At 39.8% G+C, this 18,580-nt stretch overlaps 1 protein-coding gene across 1 annotated transcript in view; it reads right to left on the reverse strand.

The window, feature by feature from the left end:
* Window positions 1-405: 405 nt before the first annotated feature.
* Window positions 406-18,580, reverse strand: part of LOC5568723 (BTB/POZ domain-containing protein 7) — a 51,110-nt gene continuing 32,935 nt past the window's right edge. Inside the window, exons 2-3 of the mRNA XM_021857474.1 lie at window positions 1,962-4,860; window positions 406-1,897 (exon numbers count right to left, since the gene is read on the reverse strand). Coding sequence (XP_021713166.1) covers window positions 1,574-1,897; window positions 1,962-4,826 — 3,189 coding nt within the window. The 5' untranslated portion in view covers window positions 4,827-4,860 and the 3' untranslated portion in view covers window positions 406-1,573. The remainder of the gene's footprint in view (window positions 1,898-1,961; window positions 4,861-18,580) is intronic.

An 18,580-nucleotide genomic window follows, 5' to 3' on the forward strand; every position in this document is an offset into this window, starting at 1 on the left:
GTCTGGCACCGAGGATGAAAAAATGCGCCTTCGAACCGAATTATAACGCAAGAAAAAAGAAGTGATGCAGCGAAAATGACATCACCTGTCATTTTAACCCAAGACCGGTCGCATGTGTGTACTGAGTACACGCACCCTGAAGCTCGCTTTTCATACACAGCTCGAGCGAGGTGGCGCTAGTCATGGCTGAATGTGCGACCGCTCTTGAGTTAAACTGTGTATCTCTTATTGAAAACTCTATCTTTTTGAGCTGATTCTGAACAATATTTTTGTATCAGGATTTTCCCGAGCTGGTTGTTGACCCATCTGTCTGGTTGTTGATCGTCAAAAGCCGTTGCTGTCCTAGTTCTGTCGTCGGTTTACGTTTTGCTGGATTGAAACTTTGCTTTCTCTCGATTATTAGTAATAATAAGTCATTTTACATACACGAACGATGCATTTTTGTTTGCTTCTTCTTGATGTTACGATTATTCGAAAACATGAAATTGTTTTTTGCTTCATTTATCTCGCATTCTCACTCATTCACTCGAATTTCCTTTACTACTTCTACCGTTGCCGTATAACGCGGAAACCAAGGGCAAATCTAAACACAATCGTAATAACATTTGTTTTATTGGTTTGCCTTGTTTCCCAATTGAGAAAAAATGTCCTACATAACCTAGTGTAAAAAAAAAACAGATCGCGAAAAAAAGATAAATAAATAGCGTTAAAACTTCATCTCATATTAAAAAACACATCTGATTATCATACTGTCCCTCGAGAGTTTGAGGGATCCGAAAGGAAGGGGCGCTAAAGTTTGCTAAAAAATGTAAAAGAGAATAAATTAAAGGCACGGCCTAGTTTCTAAACCAAGGAAAAATCCGTACGATTGTTTGTGTGTGTGTGTTCATATATTCGGGTTGATTTACGCACGCGATCGCTTGGTCATTCATTCGTATGTGTGAACGATTGCTTTATCTCGCTTCGCTTCGTACGCCGAAGAAGCGAACTCAAAAACTCGATTACACACTACTGCTACCTCCACACAAACCGCGGTTCGTCGCTCTCCTGGTGTTTGTGTGTTTTATGCCTCATTCCTCTTTGCTATCAATTCGCTTCTCGTTTACACCGTCGACTTGTATTCTGTGGGTTTGCTCCTATGTTTGTTTTGTAGTTTGTTAAATATAAAAGTCTTCGATTATTATTCTTACTGCTTTGTTTTGTGTTTATTTTAGTACTATTATTACTTTTATATCCTTGCCATTGTAGTGTTGTTCTTCTTCTTGAGTTTATTAATGAAATACTTAACTCTTAATTCAAATATCTATGTATTTGTTGCAATTAATTACCTTCCTTTTTTACTGTGTAGTAGTTTGTATTTGTTTTTGCTTCTTTTTTCTGCTACTTGTGTTTTAATTTAGTTAATTCGTTTAACTAAACCTCTACGCCCCGGGTCGCACTCCATTCCTCTCCGTCACACACCCTTACAGACAGTCTCACGCACACACATCCGCTCCTCATTCTCCTCAGTGTGTTCCTTTCAGAAAGGCATACTGAACAGCTGACGTTTGTCGGGAAATACTTGCAGCCGTCTCTATAATCGGGGGCCGGTGTGATATGAGCTATGCGGCAGGCCCGGACTCGCTCGGTGTAAGGTGTACGGTGAGTTGGACCGCTGCGAGTATGACGACGAAGACCCGGCTGCTGCCGCCGAAGCAGCTGATACTCCCGGCTGACCCGACTGGGAGGATCCACCGAGGGAACTGGGTAGCCTTCCACCACCCATCATGCCACGTTCCGCTGCGCCTTCCCCGTGGCCGCCACCGACACCACTACTACTCAGTGAACCGGACGGAGGATGGCTCCGGGTCATGTAGTGATGGAAATTGCTCGGCGAAGGTGTCGCTATTCGATGATGCTGAAACCAAAAAATCAAAATACATTAAACATTTGAGCCTGCTTTGCACTGCAGTGCCACCTACCGGAAGATTATGTAATCCTAGAGATCCTGCTGCTCCGATCATGTGACTTGGTCCATCGCCCAGATCTAGATGAAGACTCTCGGGCATGTCTCCAAGTTGCAACTGTCCCATAGATGCCGTCGCCATGGCCACGTCCGGCATTATATCCGAAAGATGTCCCTCCGAACAGGCTCCGGCCTCCCCGGAATGATCTCCGGCCGGTGCTGACAGCCTATAAGCAACTACATCCCCTCCGGGGATCAACGATGGCAGTTCTTGGCGTCGATGGGTACCTATAATACTTGAACTCGGTCCTAACATACCACCCGAGGGATGATGTAGTCGTCCTCCAACTCCACCTCCCATATCTCCTCCTCCTCCTCCAGCCCCATGCGCGATCACTTGTGGTGGTGGTTGAGGTTGTTGCCGGGGGAATGTCATGTTGCGCCCAAAGCAGGCAACGTTTTGTGGAATAATATCACTTGGCAGTGCCGGCGAAGGGGGCGGAGTTGTGTCATCGTCCAATGAATGATTGCTCGCATGGATATCGTCGCCCTGAGCTTTCGGTGTGGAGCCATCTGCGTCCAGGCAGTAGCAATTGGAGTTCTCCAACAACTCTGCCACCTCATCCGGAAAATTGAATTCCCGAACAACCCGCAACCTGATCTGACGATTGATTTCGTTCCGGCTTGACAGCGGAAGCGTCAACGCTCGTTGACAGCTAGGTGCTTGCCTAAGCTTTTGTTCCCTCTTTTGCATAGCTTCCATGGCGCTTGGATCTGGTGCTGGAATCGAAGCGGCCGCTGCCGCAACAACATCCACACCTGACGTGCCTCCGCCACCCATGTTCCCACTAGTGTTACTATTAAGTCGAGACACCATGTACAACGTGTCCGGAATGTCCGGCATGTGGCGCGATCGTCGCATGCGCAACATTTCGATCTGTTGCGACGCAATGTGATCCTCAAGCAGCACCTTAACCTCCTCATAGTACGGCATGAACAGCCGAGGTCGTACAAACAAACCATGGTTCTTTCCACCGCGAATCCACGCATTGATCCTCAGACTCTCACGATCGTCTCCGATCATGTGCGATGGTGGAGTGCTAACCAAACCCCGTCGGATTGCTTGGTTCAATATCTCGTTGCTCGGTGGCAGTACGTGGTCCATTCGAACATGCGGCAGTAACTCCGATAGAATTTCCCTCAACTCTACGTCGCTCAAATCACGCTTTTTGATTCCCTTCCGGGTAACCGAGTGTGCAGTGTGACTAAGCAAATTTGGCTCCCGATCTTCCATCCGTCGGATCAGCTCCTGCTCGCCCCACTTCAAAACAGCCTGCAGCACCTCCAGCTCTGATGCCTGAAGGAAGTTGTTTTGAAGTGCTTCTATCAGCTGAGATTTATCAAGCTGGAAGAGCACCGGAGATCCGACAATAGCCGAGAACTCTTCGCGCAAGTAGTGGCAAGCTTGGCGATAAACCCAGGCAGACCCGTGTGGTTGCCCACCCCATCGTAAAACCGTAGCTAGCGTATCCAAAGTTAGCCATTCAAGGATCAGATCTTCACAGCCTTGTGCCAGAATGTCCAGTTCGAGGAAGCGTCCGATTTGATACAGCTCCATGGCTTCTTCCAAAGGTGACGGCCTGGTTCTCCCTGTGTGGGTAAGAGCTTGCACCTCTCCGAGACTTCCTGCTCCGTTGCCGCATCCATTTCCGCGTAAGATCAACGATAGATCCACGGTGTCCAGGTAGATCGCGTGCAGTAGAACACGAGCGTAACGTTTCGGAATTACGGTTTCATCCAGCACGATGCGTGTCGGAACATGTAACGATCGGTCTGTGCCATGAAGTTGGTGTTCTTCGTTAATGTTACGGGTCCGTCGCTGGATCATATTCTTGAAGAATGGTGATCGTGCACTGAGGATCGCCTTATGGCAAGGTAGTTCTAGCTTCGGTCGAAAACCGTACTCCGAGCTGCCAGAATCGGGCCGATGGTAGTCGCCACCCTCGGAGGTGAACACTATGGCGGCATCTGCGTAGTCCCCGGTTTCGAGCAGGTAGCGCAGGTCATTTTCTAGCGGATTCGGTGTGCCGAAATCTTCTCCTAATCTACGTAGCAGACTTACATCTATGGTCGGATCGTGTGTACATAAATCTCCTGTATACAGATATCTTAGCAGCGACGAAAACATTGGAACGTCCACCGGCGAGGAGCGTAATTCCAAACAGATTCGGGCACCGTAGCCCGGGCAGCCGGCTAGCAGGTCCCGGAAGTACGGACAACGTGCGGATAGTAGTGCACGGTGAACCGGGAAGACGGTTCCCCGGAACACTAGATCACAGTCGGTGCAATGTTTGTAGTCGTACAAACTGGCGAGATCCTGTTTGAACGTGGTTGCCGGTGGCCGTGCCAGCTCAGCCTGAACCGAAAGGTCCTTCAGTGCTGCCAGCGATTCGTACTCTTCCAACAGTGCCGACAGTTCCATCGGACTCCAGCTGGACACGAATTCCCGCAGCACCCGGCCATGATCGCATGCTTTCGACGATCGTCTCCGTCGAATAAGTTTCTTCTTCAGTGTGGCAAACCCGGTGACCTTCTTCCGCCGCTCCCGTACGATAACGGGTGGTCCACCAACGGGTCCGTACGCTCCCAGCATCCCAGCACCTGAGCCACCAATGCCACCGGCTGTGAGAGGTGTCGTAGTCGTAGCACCAGCCGCAGTCGTGATAGCACCGGTCAGGCCCGGAATTCCGCCGGGACCTCCGGCACCGGGACAATCAGTTGATGCCGTCGCCCCCATCTCCGTAATGCATGTATCGCTTTTACTCTCGCACCAGTATTGCAGTCCACAGGGCACCAAGCATCCCCATAGACCGAGATTCATTTTCTAGCGGCAAATGCGGCTAGTAGCGGTTGATCTGCGGAAGAAACGGAAAAGGGAGCAGTATGTAAGAAATTATATGAAATTTTGTTGATACGATAATAAAATACGACTATGTTCAATATAGTTTTATTTGTCAAGAAAAAATATAAATTTATAGTTTCATTGCTTTCGCACGTTCTGTTCAGCAGGCTCACTGATTTTCCCTAAAGTGTATATCAAAGGATTGTCTATGAATTCGGTAGAGCAACGATATCTTCAATTCCCAAAGAAATTCTTCTAAGGTTGTTGAACAACTAACTCATCTCACGATTTCGAATCAAAGAAAATCCGTTGGTTTTGCACTGACACAACTGAAAAATTATCAGCATACTTTATGCATGTTAGCGCGTATAGTGATTCTTTTTCAAGTCAACATAAACTATCAAGACTGAGTTTTATCACTTTGGAATGCAAGCGGAAAAGTCATCCTTATGCCAAAACGAATGACGGGCTACTTAGCTTAAAAAGCCAATCCTTAAGGAGCATGTTCAATATGATTATCAATTTGAAAAGACGACATTTTTCTCAGATTCATGAAGAAATCCCCACTCATGGTCAATCTACTCTACACTAAGAAGAATAATCGTCATCAGTTTAGGGGGTGGCGCATTTCGCATAAGGATGTTTGGCATAATGAGAATAATATGCCTTCTTTACAGTATGAAACTGCTTTATGCGAAACATCCATTTCCATTATTCCAAACGTCCTTATGCGAAATGGGCCTACCGTTCCTTGATGCTTGTTCAATACATATGTATGCTACAGCATATATATTTTTTTTATCTATCTCGCAGAGTTCATATGCCTTATGCGTGAAGATAGTTTATGTGCACACTCTTAGAAGTTCCATATAAAAATAGACAAATTTTCACCAATGATCAGATCACTTACGGATTATTTTAGGTTTAGAGGATAAAACCCTTTCTAAAATCAAGAGAGAAATTCCTTCCAGATATTTTTTACTTATTAACAGAAAGTCTTTTCTGAGATTTACATCAGTTACTATGTAAAACACCTATTCAGGTATGCTCGAATTCCATGGCAATTATTCCTCAATACAGGCATTGGTTTTTGGAAGATACGTTCTCACGAATTCTGGAGAAATCATCCTTGGGGGGAAATGCTGATTTCAACAGAAGTGCTACTTATATTAAGATAAATAGATTCTCGAATATAACAATTAAAAACCTTCCTGATTTTCGAAAGAATTCTGTCATGTAAGGATTAATAAACAAATGACTACTTCTGAAATTTCTTCGGAAAGGCTTTTTAATTTTAGCCAATATATTTTCATATCCTCGGTGGCGGCCTAGTAACGCTTGCCAAATACAGTACTTTCTTTCTTTGCACTAAAGCTGTAACCCACCTAGTGAAAGACCTCCACTAATCTAGCTAAGTTTTGAGAAGTCAAATTCTTCTTCTTTCTGGCGTTACGTCCCCTTTGGGACAGAGCCTGCTTCTCAGCTTAGTGTTCTTATGAGCACTTCCACAGTTATTCACTGAGAGCTTACTATGCCAATGACCATTTTTGCATGCACACTTAAACAGACTCTCTGAGTTCGGTGATTTTTTTACAAATCAAATATTCGGTGATCTTATAAAATACAGATGTTTCGGTAAACAACAGCCTGTTTAGCGAAGGCTGTGAATAAAATTGCCGTCTGTCGGTGATTCTATTAAGATTTGACGAATACGGTAAAATTTTTCACAGACAAATCAGTAAATGAGTCAAAGAACGGAAGTCGGTGAAATATAAAGCTGACTTTTCGGTAAACAAAGCGCTGATTACCGAATTCGGTAACGTAGCAGCACGAACTGTCAAATCCGCCATAATCATTTTTTCAACTGACTGCAAATCCTGTAGTCATTTCCAAAAATTTAAAGTGAGGAAAGTGTAATTTCAAATGGAGCAAGAGCTGAAATATGTACGAGAGGAGGATGATCGCATTCGTAAGGAGCCCCCGTCGCTAGTAGTGGGAGGAAATTTGCCGGATCTGTTTGTTGGATGTGCGGTCTGCTGAGGTCCGATAGTTATTCCCGTTGAAGATGGCTTGAGAACTGGGTTTGGCTAGGCATATGGCATATTTGTACAATGTTTCAATGTCTTCAATGTGCCGTCAAACCCTTCCGACAAAGATTTCTTTCTGTTCATCGCAGGGGTACAAGCACCAGCAGATTGAGAATTTATTGAACTGAATCTTTAAGTGAAAAATAAAAATTTTGCCGTCTCAACAGAATATCATGTCTTTTCTATATCGAATATATATTTAAAAATATCACAAAAAATTCTGTGGCTTGAAAAATTACAGTTTTTCGGTTATTCCAGGGATCCGTATTGATTTGAAATTACAGATTTTCGGTAAATTGAATTACATTCCAAGCTCAATTGATTCGGTAAAATTTACCGATCAATCAGCAATTTTGACAGTTGGTCCTGCTGATCCAAATTACTGATCGATCGGTAATTTTGTTGATTACCGAACTCATTACCGACCGTTCAGCTGTTGAGATTTCGGTAAATGAATTACCGAAGTCGGTAGTTTTTTCCAAGTGTGTGTGTATATCGTGTGGCAGGTACGAAGATACTCTATGCCCTGGGAAGTCGAGAAAATTTCCAACCCGAAAAGATCCTCGACCGGTGGGATTCGAACCCACGACCCTCAGTTTGTTCATGCTGAATAGCTGCGCGTTTACCGCTACGGCGATCTGGGCCCCTGAAGTCAAATTATATATTACAGTATTACAAAAGAAATTCAGGTCTACCAACATTGACAAACTGCTGTTTATGTCAGAATGTGACGTTTGCCTTCGCTTTAGGTAGGCTGTAGCCCTTCTAACGGGAGCCCCATTAGAACGAAGTGCAATTAAACATAGTGCAACGAACGAAATTCGATTGTAGTTCTTGTTCTAACCGGAAGATTATTGTCCGGGATTTTTTCATCATTTTCAGAAGTAAGCTTTAATTTAACTTTCGAGATAAAGTCCTGCGTCACATCTGAAGGGCCAGGTTATCATATGTTCGACCAACAATGTGTGCATCAAACGCAAAGGAAACAAATTAACGGATCTGCGCTTTAGAATATATATTTTATTTGAACTACAGTCAACTCTCCATAGCTCCATATTGAAGGGACCAAGGGTAAATCGGTATAATGCGCCCCAACCAGGCAATACGCCCCACTTTATTTTCAATGGATTGAGGCTTCTTTAACACATTAATATTCTCGAAAAAATGATGTTGCGCATATTTGATCTTTGGGAAGTATAAACAACCAATAGAAATACCAAAAATATCGAAAATCAGCTTTTTGGCGTAAAATGTGGGGTCCGATTGGCAAGCCTCGTTGTATTCAAATATTGAAAAATGAGCTTGTTCAATTATTATATACACAATGACTAATCAATACTAGCAATGTATTTCTGCCAAATAGAGATTACAATCCCAATTTTACCTCACTACTTCACATGTTTTTTTTTTTCAAGTGCGACAACGAACCTAATCGCGTTCCTAGAGGTATCCATAGGAAATTTGTGACATAGTATTAGCTTAACCATTGCCAGGTTTTTTCCTGCTTGCTGGTAAGACCCCCGGAAAATTTCTTGAAAGTTTCTTAGCAAACTATTGAAGGATTTGAAGTAATTTGAAATTTTAATCAATTTCTAAACAATCATACCATTCTTCTCGAATCTATTGGCATAATTTGAGTGAGATTTTTGATTTACATCTGCCGTAGTGATCATATAAAGAGTTCTGCAATGATTCTTGATCGGACAAGACCTTTGAAGAATTCCTGGCGAAATGTTGACGAACTCCTGCAACGGCATTCAATTGGTTTCATAAAAGCTTATTGCAAGTTTATGAAATTATTCCAAGCAGCTTGCATGGAGGATACCTAACCTTTTTTTTTCAAAGATTATGATGGAAAGCTTGAGAATACCGTCAAACGGAGTGACTTGCAACACTTTTCAACTTCAATCAACCATCTAAACGTCATTGAATTTTTTTAAATGTCCTTGTGCGGGGTGACTTGTAACACTCAATGCTAATTTAGTTTTTGCCAACAAAATGTTGATATTTTTTATTAGTCACACTTGTTAAGTATTGTTATTCATGTGTTTAAAGCATTCGAACCAGTACAAGAGCATTTTGAATACCTTTTAGTAAGAAAATAATTGAGCTATTTTTTGTATGAAAAAAAGAGGCGTTAAATCATCAAGGTCCAATATCATAACTGAATAACATTTTTAACGAGTGTTTGTATTTGATTAATGAATTATTACTCTTATAATTATAAAGTAGACCTAACACAAAAGTTTTTAACTTTTATAAAACTCTTAATTGCTTAGAAATAATGTGTTGCAAGTCACCCCGTATAGGTACATTTATATGAAAAGGATTTTTATTAAAAAGTTATTGTTACAATTTTGTTAAATAAAATTTGTCATATTATCACTTATTAGTTATAGAAACACCATGTAGAGTATTACTTTTGTAAATTATATCTATCTCATGTTTTCAGGTCACGATTTTGAATCTGTATCAAGTATAAGTTTTCAAGACATTTAAAAGAATTATGTTTAATGTATAAACATATTTATAATAACAGCTTGGCCGTTACTTGAATTGTGAGTCACACGTATGGAGCACCGATTTGAAACAAATTTTCTTTTGAAATTTGGGTTTTATAGTGAAATTTAGCTGTAAATTACAATGTGTTGCAAGTCACCCCGCCGTTTGACGGTACCTAAAGAGATCCTTCAAATTAATTGAAAATCTTTTGAATTTCGAACAAATTTTCGTTGTACTATTGTAAATATTTTTAACAAACCAGCAAGAACTTTTAAAATTGAAAATTCCGAAATCAATGACGGATTCTGCCCCCTTAAGTAACGGTAGAAAAAAAGGCAACTTTCATACATCAACGTCCAAAAATGTACCACTTATAAATTTATGCGAATTGCTTAGTTTAATGCTATTTTTAATGAATTACAGACGTGACTTTTGGGTGTGTCTGCCAAGGGTATCTGCAGGTTCATAATGAGATCTTTGGAAAGCTTCCATAAAATTCATATATTTCCGATATCATATCATATTTTAGGGGTCCGCGGGATGTTTGTAGAACTTCAAAGGGGGTCGCAGCTACAACAAGGTTGAGAACAACTGAACTAAGTAAATAACGCTTCGACACCAAAATCTATAGAAGTAATGTATTTGCTACTGCGATAGAGCAGTTATTCCTTAGGGGAGGGGGGGGGGCGTATTATACCTGTTTACCCTACGTAGAACATAAAACCATTGAAAATGCGATCCAAGGGGCCATCAAGATAGCCATGACAACCAACTATTACTATGATTCTCTACTAATCGGCTAATTCTCCCAGATTAATAATTAGCCGATTAATTCTCCCAGAAATTCTAGTAGGATTATTTCAAAAGTTTTTTTTCTCAGTTCTTCCGATTTTTTCAGTAATTACCATCTCAGAGTAATAACCAAAGAAATATTGCTACAAGAAAACTTCCGAGAAATTATTCTTAGGTTTATTGTCGGGTTGAATAAACCCGCTAGAATTTTTTTGTAGAAAATCAAACAAGAAAAGCTTTTATGTTATTTTTGTAATTTTGATTCATTTTAGAACCACTTCTTCAGTTCCATAGATTCTCACAGGAATTGTTACATTAATTCTGTCAGAGATTCCCAACGAACATTTTTGCTGAACAAGAGTTAAACCAGTGGCTCCAGAAATTTTACAAAAGATTGAACCGGGAATCCCTCGTACATGTCTCCAGAAATGTTGAGTTCTTCCAAACATTACTTGAATAATTTTTGAAATTCTCAATAGATTCTCCAATTAGTTCATTTAGGGTTTAAGATCACAAAAAGCTACAGCAATTATTACTGTAATTTCTTAAAGAGTTTCATTCGAGTTTTTTTTTCTGGGATTTCCTCTAAAAAAGCCTGCAGCAAACTATTCAGGGTTTCGTTTGATAAATTTTCCAATAACTGCTTTTTACATTTTTCGGAATACTTATCCAAGACTTTCTCAAGAGGCTGGAATGAACCAGGAGATCTTTAAAAAGCTTCTCTCTTGTAGAAGTGTATCATCTATTTTACCAGAATTAGTGATAGCTTTATTGTTTCTCAATATTTTTGCACCTTTTTTTCACAAGTTCTCAAAAAACTCTTCAATTTTCAGAATCATTGTCGATATTGACTGTCAGTCATCTGGTTTCGAAGATGTTTCTATATTTCTTTGAAGAATCAACATTTCCCATATTAAATTTCTCTGGCCGCCATTTTGTTTAAGTCAGATTGGGGGTCATGCACAAATTACGTCGCGCTCCGAGGGGGGGAGGGGGTCAAGCCAAGTGTGACAAAAATTTCCAAGCCAAGTGTTACAAAAATTTCGAAAGGCTCATACAAAAAACGTGACGAGGGGGGGGAGGGGGTCAAAAAAGTTGAAATTTAGCGTGACATAATTTGTGTACCATCCCTTGTAAAAAATAAAATGTAAAGGTTATAAGGAGTTCCTCTCATACAAATCGGTTGAGCTGTCTCCAAGGAACTCCAAAATTACAAAATGAGTTTTTTTTAAGTTCTTTTTTTGAACACCTTCTGAGAGATGATTGATTGGATTCTTCGAGGAATCCTTATTAAAACGTGGTTCCTGATCAGTCTCTTTTTGATTTTTCAGGCATGAGGACTCTAAGGTAATATTCTAAAATACTTAGCCGCTACCTGCCCTGTTTACTAGTCACATGTCAATAATTGTGTGTTAGCATACCATTATTTAGAAGGGTTCCCAAATTTGACTCCGCACCGGGCCCCGAAACCCTAGCTACGCCACTGGAAACCGCGTAGATCTACATCGGGGGATAGCTGCACCTATTCATTGACTTCAAATGAACCTACGACACAATCGACTGGGATCAGCTATAGCAGACAAAATAGAGGAAGCGAAAAACGCCGAGGTTCTGAAGGCGATGCGAAGCACGGAGAAGTTATCATTATGACATCGACGTAGCCAGTAAGGCCATCCATCATGGAAAGAGTCCGTAGAGCACCCAGGTGACGGCGATCGGGCTGCCGATTGCAGAGGCCAACAAAACGAAGAACTTCGGCATACTCAAAGTAGGCTGGTCGGTTTGCCGACTGAGCATACAACAGCCTCCTGAAGTTTGCTTCAAGTGTTTCGAAAAGGGCCATAAGTCGTGGAATTGCAATGGTCCCGACAGAAGTAAGATGTGCAGAAAATGTGGCACCGAAGGCCATAGGGCAAGGAACACTAAACATGAAAGGTTACGAAAACTCTCTCGTAAACTTTTTAATAAAGTGAAACAAACTCCAGACTGGGCTCAATACAGGAGAGCTTTGACTGAATATAACAGGGAAATATTGCTATATAATCTAAAAGAAGATCTTGGGTTCAAACATGTGAAAATATAAGTTCTACACTTGTAATCGCAAGACTACAGAAAGCGCTGGCCAAAGATCACACGTTTAAGCTAGGGTCGTTGAAACTAGAAGACGGAGTTTCTACGAAAACTCCAGATGAAACCTTAAATTTCAATCAAAACTCATTATCCTGGGTCTTGTGTGAATTCAAACAGCTCTGAACCAATCAAGTATGAAAGGTGTTTTGTCGAAGATTTGTCATCTGATAGAACAATAATCTCTGAATCAGATCTTGCAGACGTAATATTTACAAATGCAAGAGTGAAACACACTATAAGATCTTTTCAGCCTTACAAATCTGCAGGAGTGGACGGAATATTCTCAGCACTGATTCAAAACGGAGAAGGAGTGCTGATTTCGCCTCTTACTGAGATGTTGAAGGCGAGCTTAAGATTAAACTATGTTCCATCTGGTTGGAGTGCAGTGAAGATTATATTTATTCCTAAAATAGGAAAACGAGATAAAATGCATCCAAAGTCATATAGACCTATTAGTCTCTCATCAATTTTGTTAAAGACTACACTGTTAAAAATAATGAAGAATACACGTCCTGTAAACTTCACTTATGCGATGTAAACTTGATGTCATGTAACCACTCAGGATCCTGCTGGATTACATGACATATAATTGAAGTTTACATGACATATCATGTAAATATCCTTGAACCAGAACTTACACATTAAAGATGTTACTGATCCTGAGTAGCATCTGTTGGTTCCCTGTGTAAGTACAGCTGTTCTTGCAATAACGGAGTAGCAACTGCGGGCGGTCAATCATGCTCATGCTCATGCTCATATCATGTAAATATCCTTGATTTTCCAATCATGTAAATTCCTGATGTACATTATATGTCTCAGAAATTTACACGTTTCGTTCGAACTGTGTATGGAAAAAGTGTTGCATGGTTACGTCATTTCAACATACATGCTGAAGTGTCCATTATCTGACTCGCAGTTTGCTTATCAATCTGGTAAGTCAACAGTTACGGCACTTTATGCATTGGTAACAAAACTGTAAAAAAACTCTTTCAGTGAAAGAAATAGATCTTTGCTCATTCTTGGACATTGAAGGAGCCTTTGACAACGCTTCCTATTCTTCAATGACTCGTGCAATGAAGAAAAGGAATTTGAACAAGAATATCATTAACTGGATCAATAATATGCTTGCAAAAAGAGAAATCACTTCCGAGCTGAGAAGTTCGTCTATAACAGTAAGGACTACAAAAGGATGTCCACACGGAGGAGTCCTCTCACCTCTATTGTGGTCTTCAGTAGTTGACGATTTTCTTAGAAGCTTGGAACTGGCCCTAAACTTAACCAGTTCTTGGTGTATTCAGGAGGGCCTTAACATAAATCCTACAAAAGTAGAAATTATCCCTTTCAAAAGGAAGCTCATCCTAAAAGCTTTGAAGCTTGGAGGAGTACACATGCACCTTATTGAACAGGTCAAATACTTAGGAGTTATTTTGGATTCTAAACTGAATTGGAATGCTCATATTTAATATCACTCTGTTGCTTGATCGTGCTACGTGTACCCGTCGTTGATGATGCTCTGACCGTTTATCGTGTTATCCACTGTTAATCAATCGTAAAAGTGAACAGCTATTCCTCAACGTTTAATATTAATCGTTCTCGTTAATGTGCGTGCGGTAGACATAGAACCAGTACCGATTAAATCCTTCAAAATTGGTTTTGATTTCGACGCAATCACCGACTTTATCATCTTGCAATGGAGAAAGACATGAGCTGCAAGAAATGTTCTGTGTGTATTAACAGTCGTGTTGATCTATACACTGTTTGTGAAGGTGATTGTGCGGGATTTTTCCATGCCGACTGTGTGAATCTAAAAGAAGGAGATTTCAACTTACTCTCGCGATCGCAAAACATCCTATGGATGTGTGATGTATGCATGGGTGCGTTCCGAAGATTGAGAGACGGTATCCCATCTAATCGTAACTCAACATCTGCTGATGACACCGAAAGAAAAACGATTGAAAAAGATGTGAATGAGTTGAAGATTGCTGTGAAAGGCATTTTGGATACTCTTTCGAACATCGTGCCTGCTGCCTCGTCGATCGCACTGAATATTTCACAGTCAACTCCTGTTTCGTCATATACGCTTTTCGATGGGACAAATGGAAACGAGGCTATCGCAGGCAATGAAGAAAAGATGTAGGGGCTCCTAGGGTAATATGCACCACTTAAGGAAAATGTCCCGAAATGAACACTTAACGACATGTATGTAGTGTTTTAATACACGAATCCAGTTGTTTTGGGTGCACCCTACATGGTGTTGAAGGAATTTCCATCATAATTACATTAGATTGTTGGATAATTGAAGTTTTTTCAAACACTACTTTTGCGTGAATTAAGATTGATGCGGGGCACGATGCACCGCTTTTTGGGGCAGAACGCACCACAACATTGAGGCACGACGCACCTAAACAAAGGGGCATGATGCACTACAACAATGAGGCAAGATGCACTATCGTGTTTTGAACGTAATTTTATTTATCGTAAAAACACGAGTTTTGGATGATTTTCGTCTACAAGATGATACAATTGCGCAAAAATATGCTAATAAAGACTTCAAATGACCCAACTTTTATGATTGTAGTTTATTTTAGAATGGATCGTTCTGCCCCGATCAAAGGAGTGCATGTTGCCCCAACCGGGCGCTTAACAGAAAATGTTATGGAAAATAGAAATCGTTGTGTTTTTTCGCCAAATCATGTCATCAACAACTTACCCAGTGTTTAATCATCTGTTTTATGGTGAAAGGTTGTAAAAATCTCAATTCATCGCCTTCGAAACAACAAATGAAATGATCGGGAAAGTTACATCAGAATCGTGTTTTTCGAGTTTATTGTTCTATCTCCCTGTTAAGTTTGTCAAAATGCATCAAATTCTCAGGGTGTCAACAATTTGCAACGTTTCATCAATTCGCATAGCGTTTTTCTCTCAAAACTCGATTATTTCAGAGAAATTGACAAGGTGCGTTTTGCCCCGGCAGTGCATATTACCCCAGGAGCCCCTATCGACCAAGAGATGAGCGTACGACAGATGACGATTGCTTTGCTTTGTTTCTCTCGAACATCGATCCAAGTGCAACTGAGTGGGACGTTCATCGAATGGTAGCTCGTGCACTAGGCACTCTTGAACCCGATTGCATGGATGTTGTTAAGCTGACGAGAAATAGCAATCATAGGATAATAGATTTTGTTTCATTCAAAGTTGTTTTAAGAAGTAAATGGAAGAGTCGAGCGCTTAATCCTTCAACGTGGCCTGTTAATGTTAAATTTAGGGAATTTGTCTGTAAGCACAATGATACTTGGCGACCTCCGGTGTAAATGTAATTTTTCAAATGTTGAATTCATTCAGTGGATGTGTTTGTTATCCTTCGTTTAAAATGTGTATTTTGTCAAAGTGAATTTGAGTTTGATACTGTTGATTAGTGATTGTATTTGATATGTTTGAATGGACTAAGTATTGTCAAGAAATTTTTTGTAATGTTTTGTAGCGTTTCATTTGCTTTGATTGTTGAAATAGGATTAAGATATTCAATAAGACTGTAATGTCAGTTGAATTAAACAAATAAATACAAATACAAATACAAATATGTGACTAATAAAGTTACAATTTCGCTTTGGGCATGTTCCAACAATTTTGGCAGAAGATGGGGCTTGAAACTATTGATCCTTTATAGAGAGATAAGCGGAAATAAAATGGAATGATTTGGCAACAGACCAGCAGTGCTGATTTTGCTCGGCGTCGAGAATAATGTTGTAACACGGACATGACTTCCTTATTGCTAAAATGTGTATTTTGTTTCGTTATAGATCTTTGAGCTACATATCCAAACTAATAAACAGCCAAAAAAAATCAACAACTAAAAATCGCATTGACAAAAATTTAAAAAATAAAAACATTTCATTGTTTTGCTTCATGCAAAATTACTTTTACCGAAATAATTTCAAGCGGATTACATTACTCCTCAAGAAAAGTTCAAAACAAACATAACGCATGTTCGTTTGGCTCACACTTTGACAGCTCTCGCTGCTCGATTGGCTCACACTTTGACAGAAATTAATGGCTTAATGTTGCCATCGATACCATCACAAGGACCTTTTCCATGTGAGGTTGGGAAAAAGTGCCATTCTGCTTTAATTTTAAACTCATTTTCATGGTTACATTGACATTAAGCAAATGGCTAGAGATGCTAGTATTAGAAAGTCAGCAGAAATTAATAACGCCAAACAATTTTTCGACTGGGCTGTGTCGCAAAAGGTGAAAGACCAATTTAAAAAAGATTGGGAATTTATCTATGCAACTGAAAATGACTATTCAGAGGCTGAAATTTTTTTCAGGATTTTCAAAATTTGTTTAAATTCCTGGAACAAAAAAAAAGACGAACAAAGCATTTTTGCTAGTGAATTCTCAGATGCACATGAAAACCAAGAATATACAGCATGCTTTGTTCTCAATAATACAAAGAAACGAAAATCTTCTGGTGATAGCAACCAAAGACAATCTTCCCGGTTGAAAAAATAGATAGTATTAAGATGAAAATGTAAGTTATATACTGAATAATTGAATAAATAAAATTAAAAAATAATAATAATAATCTTATTTGTTCCATAGAAAAGAAAGAATCCCTATTCAGTGTAATGAAAAATTGAGGCAGAAACATTATTTTTTTCGGTTTTTCTTAGCGGTGTAATTTTTCATGAAAAATATCATCCATTCCGACTTATACTTCATTAAAACTAATCCCATATCTTTTTTTCAGATGTTTTAGAAAATTTGCAATTGCTTTGATAAAAAATCTTTGTTTTTCCGATGCTTCGATTGAAATATGGGTTTTCATTTTCCACAAAATTGGCCATAACTCAAAAACGAAAAAAAAAGTACATTTCAAAAATTTCAGCGATTAAAGCTTATGAAATTATCTACTCAAAAATATTTTTTTGAAAATTTTCCACGAGTTGGAGCATAGTTTTTCCGGCTTTTCTTTACGAATTTTCTCAACGGTAGAAAATTTTGTGGAAAAACTAATAGTTTGCTAATAGTTTTTCCGGCTCTTCTTTACGAATTTTCTCAACGGTGGAAAATTTTGTGGAAAACTGTTTCCAGTTAATATTTTTTTTTGTTCCTGAGAAAATTTGCTTTCATTTTCATAAAAAACTTTGTTTCTACGATGCTTCGTTCTTGAGTTATGATTTTTCAAAGTAGGTAGTGTCAGAGGAAAACAAAAAAAAAATCCAACTGAATTTTTCGGGAAAATAAGCGACCCTGAATTTTTCTCAATTTTTTTTATTCATATATTGATGAGCCCTGCCTGTGGAAAAAGTTTCATGAAAATCTGAGATCCTTCGGTCCACTTTGTACGGAAATAAAAAAAATCCCCTTGTCCAAAACATGATCTACGTGGTGCATGAATAGAAATTTTAAAGATTAAAATCAAATAAAATGAAAATTTACAACCACCATCGTCGTCAGTACACATGACTTCCTGAGAGACTCGTTCCCATTCCAAGCACCACCCATTTCGGGCGCAGACTGTGGTGAACAGCGGGAGGCATAAAGCAAATCTCCGATTCGTAATGAAAATGCTGCCAAGGGCAAACTATGGCCTATCTTACTGATAGCTATAGCTATAGGGAGAGCAGCACACAGCTTCGATGATAGCAGCGGACGACTGAATTAGGGCAAGGTGAATTGCAGACGAAAAATCAACGCATGTGATGTGGGCGGCAGCAGTGGCAATGATTTCCGAGATTCGATAGTTTTCTGACACGCTTCGTTTTTTTTTTATCTTTTGCCCATCCTCGTAGGTCGAGCTCATCGCCTACCATCAAACTGCTCCAGAAGACCAATCTTTAGGTCAGGCTTGCTCAACCTTTTCGAGAGGCGGGCCAAATTTCACAAATAGTTTTGGTGGAGTTCAAAAGAAATTCCAACATTTTCGTTAAATTAAACGTTCCTTATGCCTTATTAAGAACCATCTAAAAATCATGCCCTTGACTCTGTAACATTGATGTAAAGGTTCATTGAATATCATTTCCAGAACTTTGTGACAATCTTGCCAAAGATTGTGCAAAAATACTGCTCAAGATTTTGTGAAAATTGTGTCAGGATTCCATTAAACTCCTACCAAATATATACTTTGTTTGCTGACATTTTGTGATAATTATATGCTGGATTCGATAAACTTAGCTAGAATTCTGTGGAATTAGTGAAAATTCCGCACAACATATTTGA

Source organism: Aedes aegypti, chromosome 1, assembly GCF_002204515.2.
Source record: "Aedes aegypti strain LVP_AGWG chromosome 1, AaegL5.0 Primary Assembly, whole genome shotgun sequence".
Taxonomy (NCBI): Eukaryota; Metazoa; Arthropoda; class Insecta; order Diptera; family Culicidae; genus Aedes; species Aedes aegypti.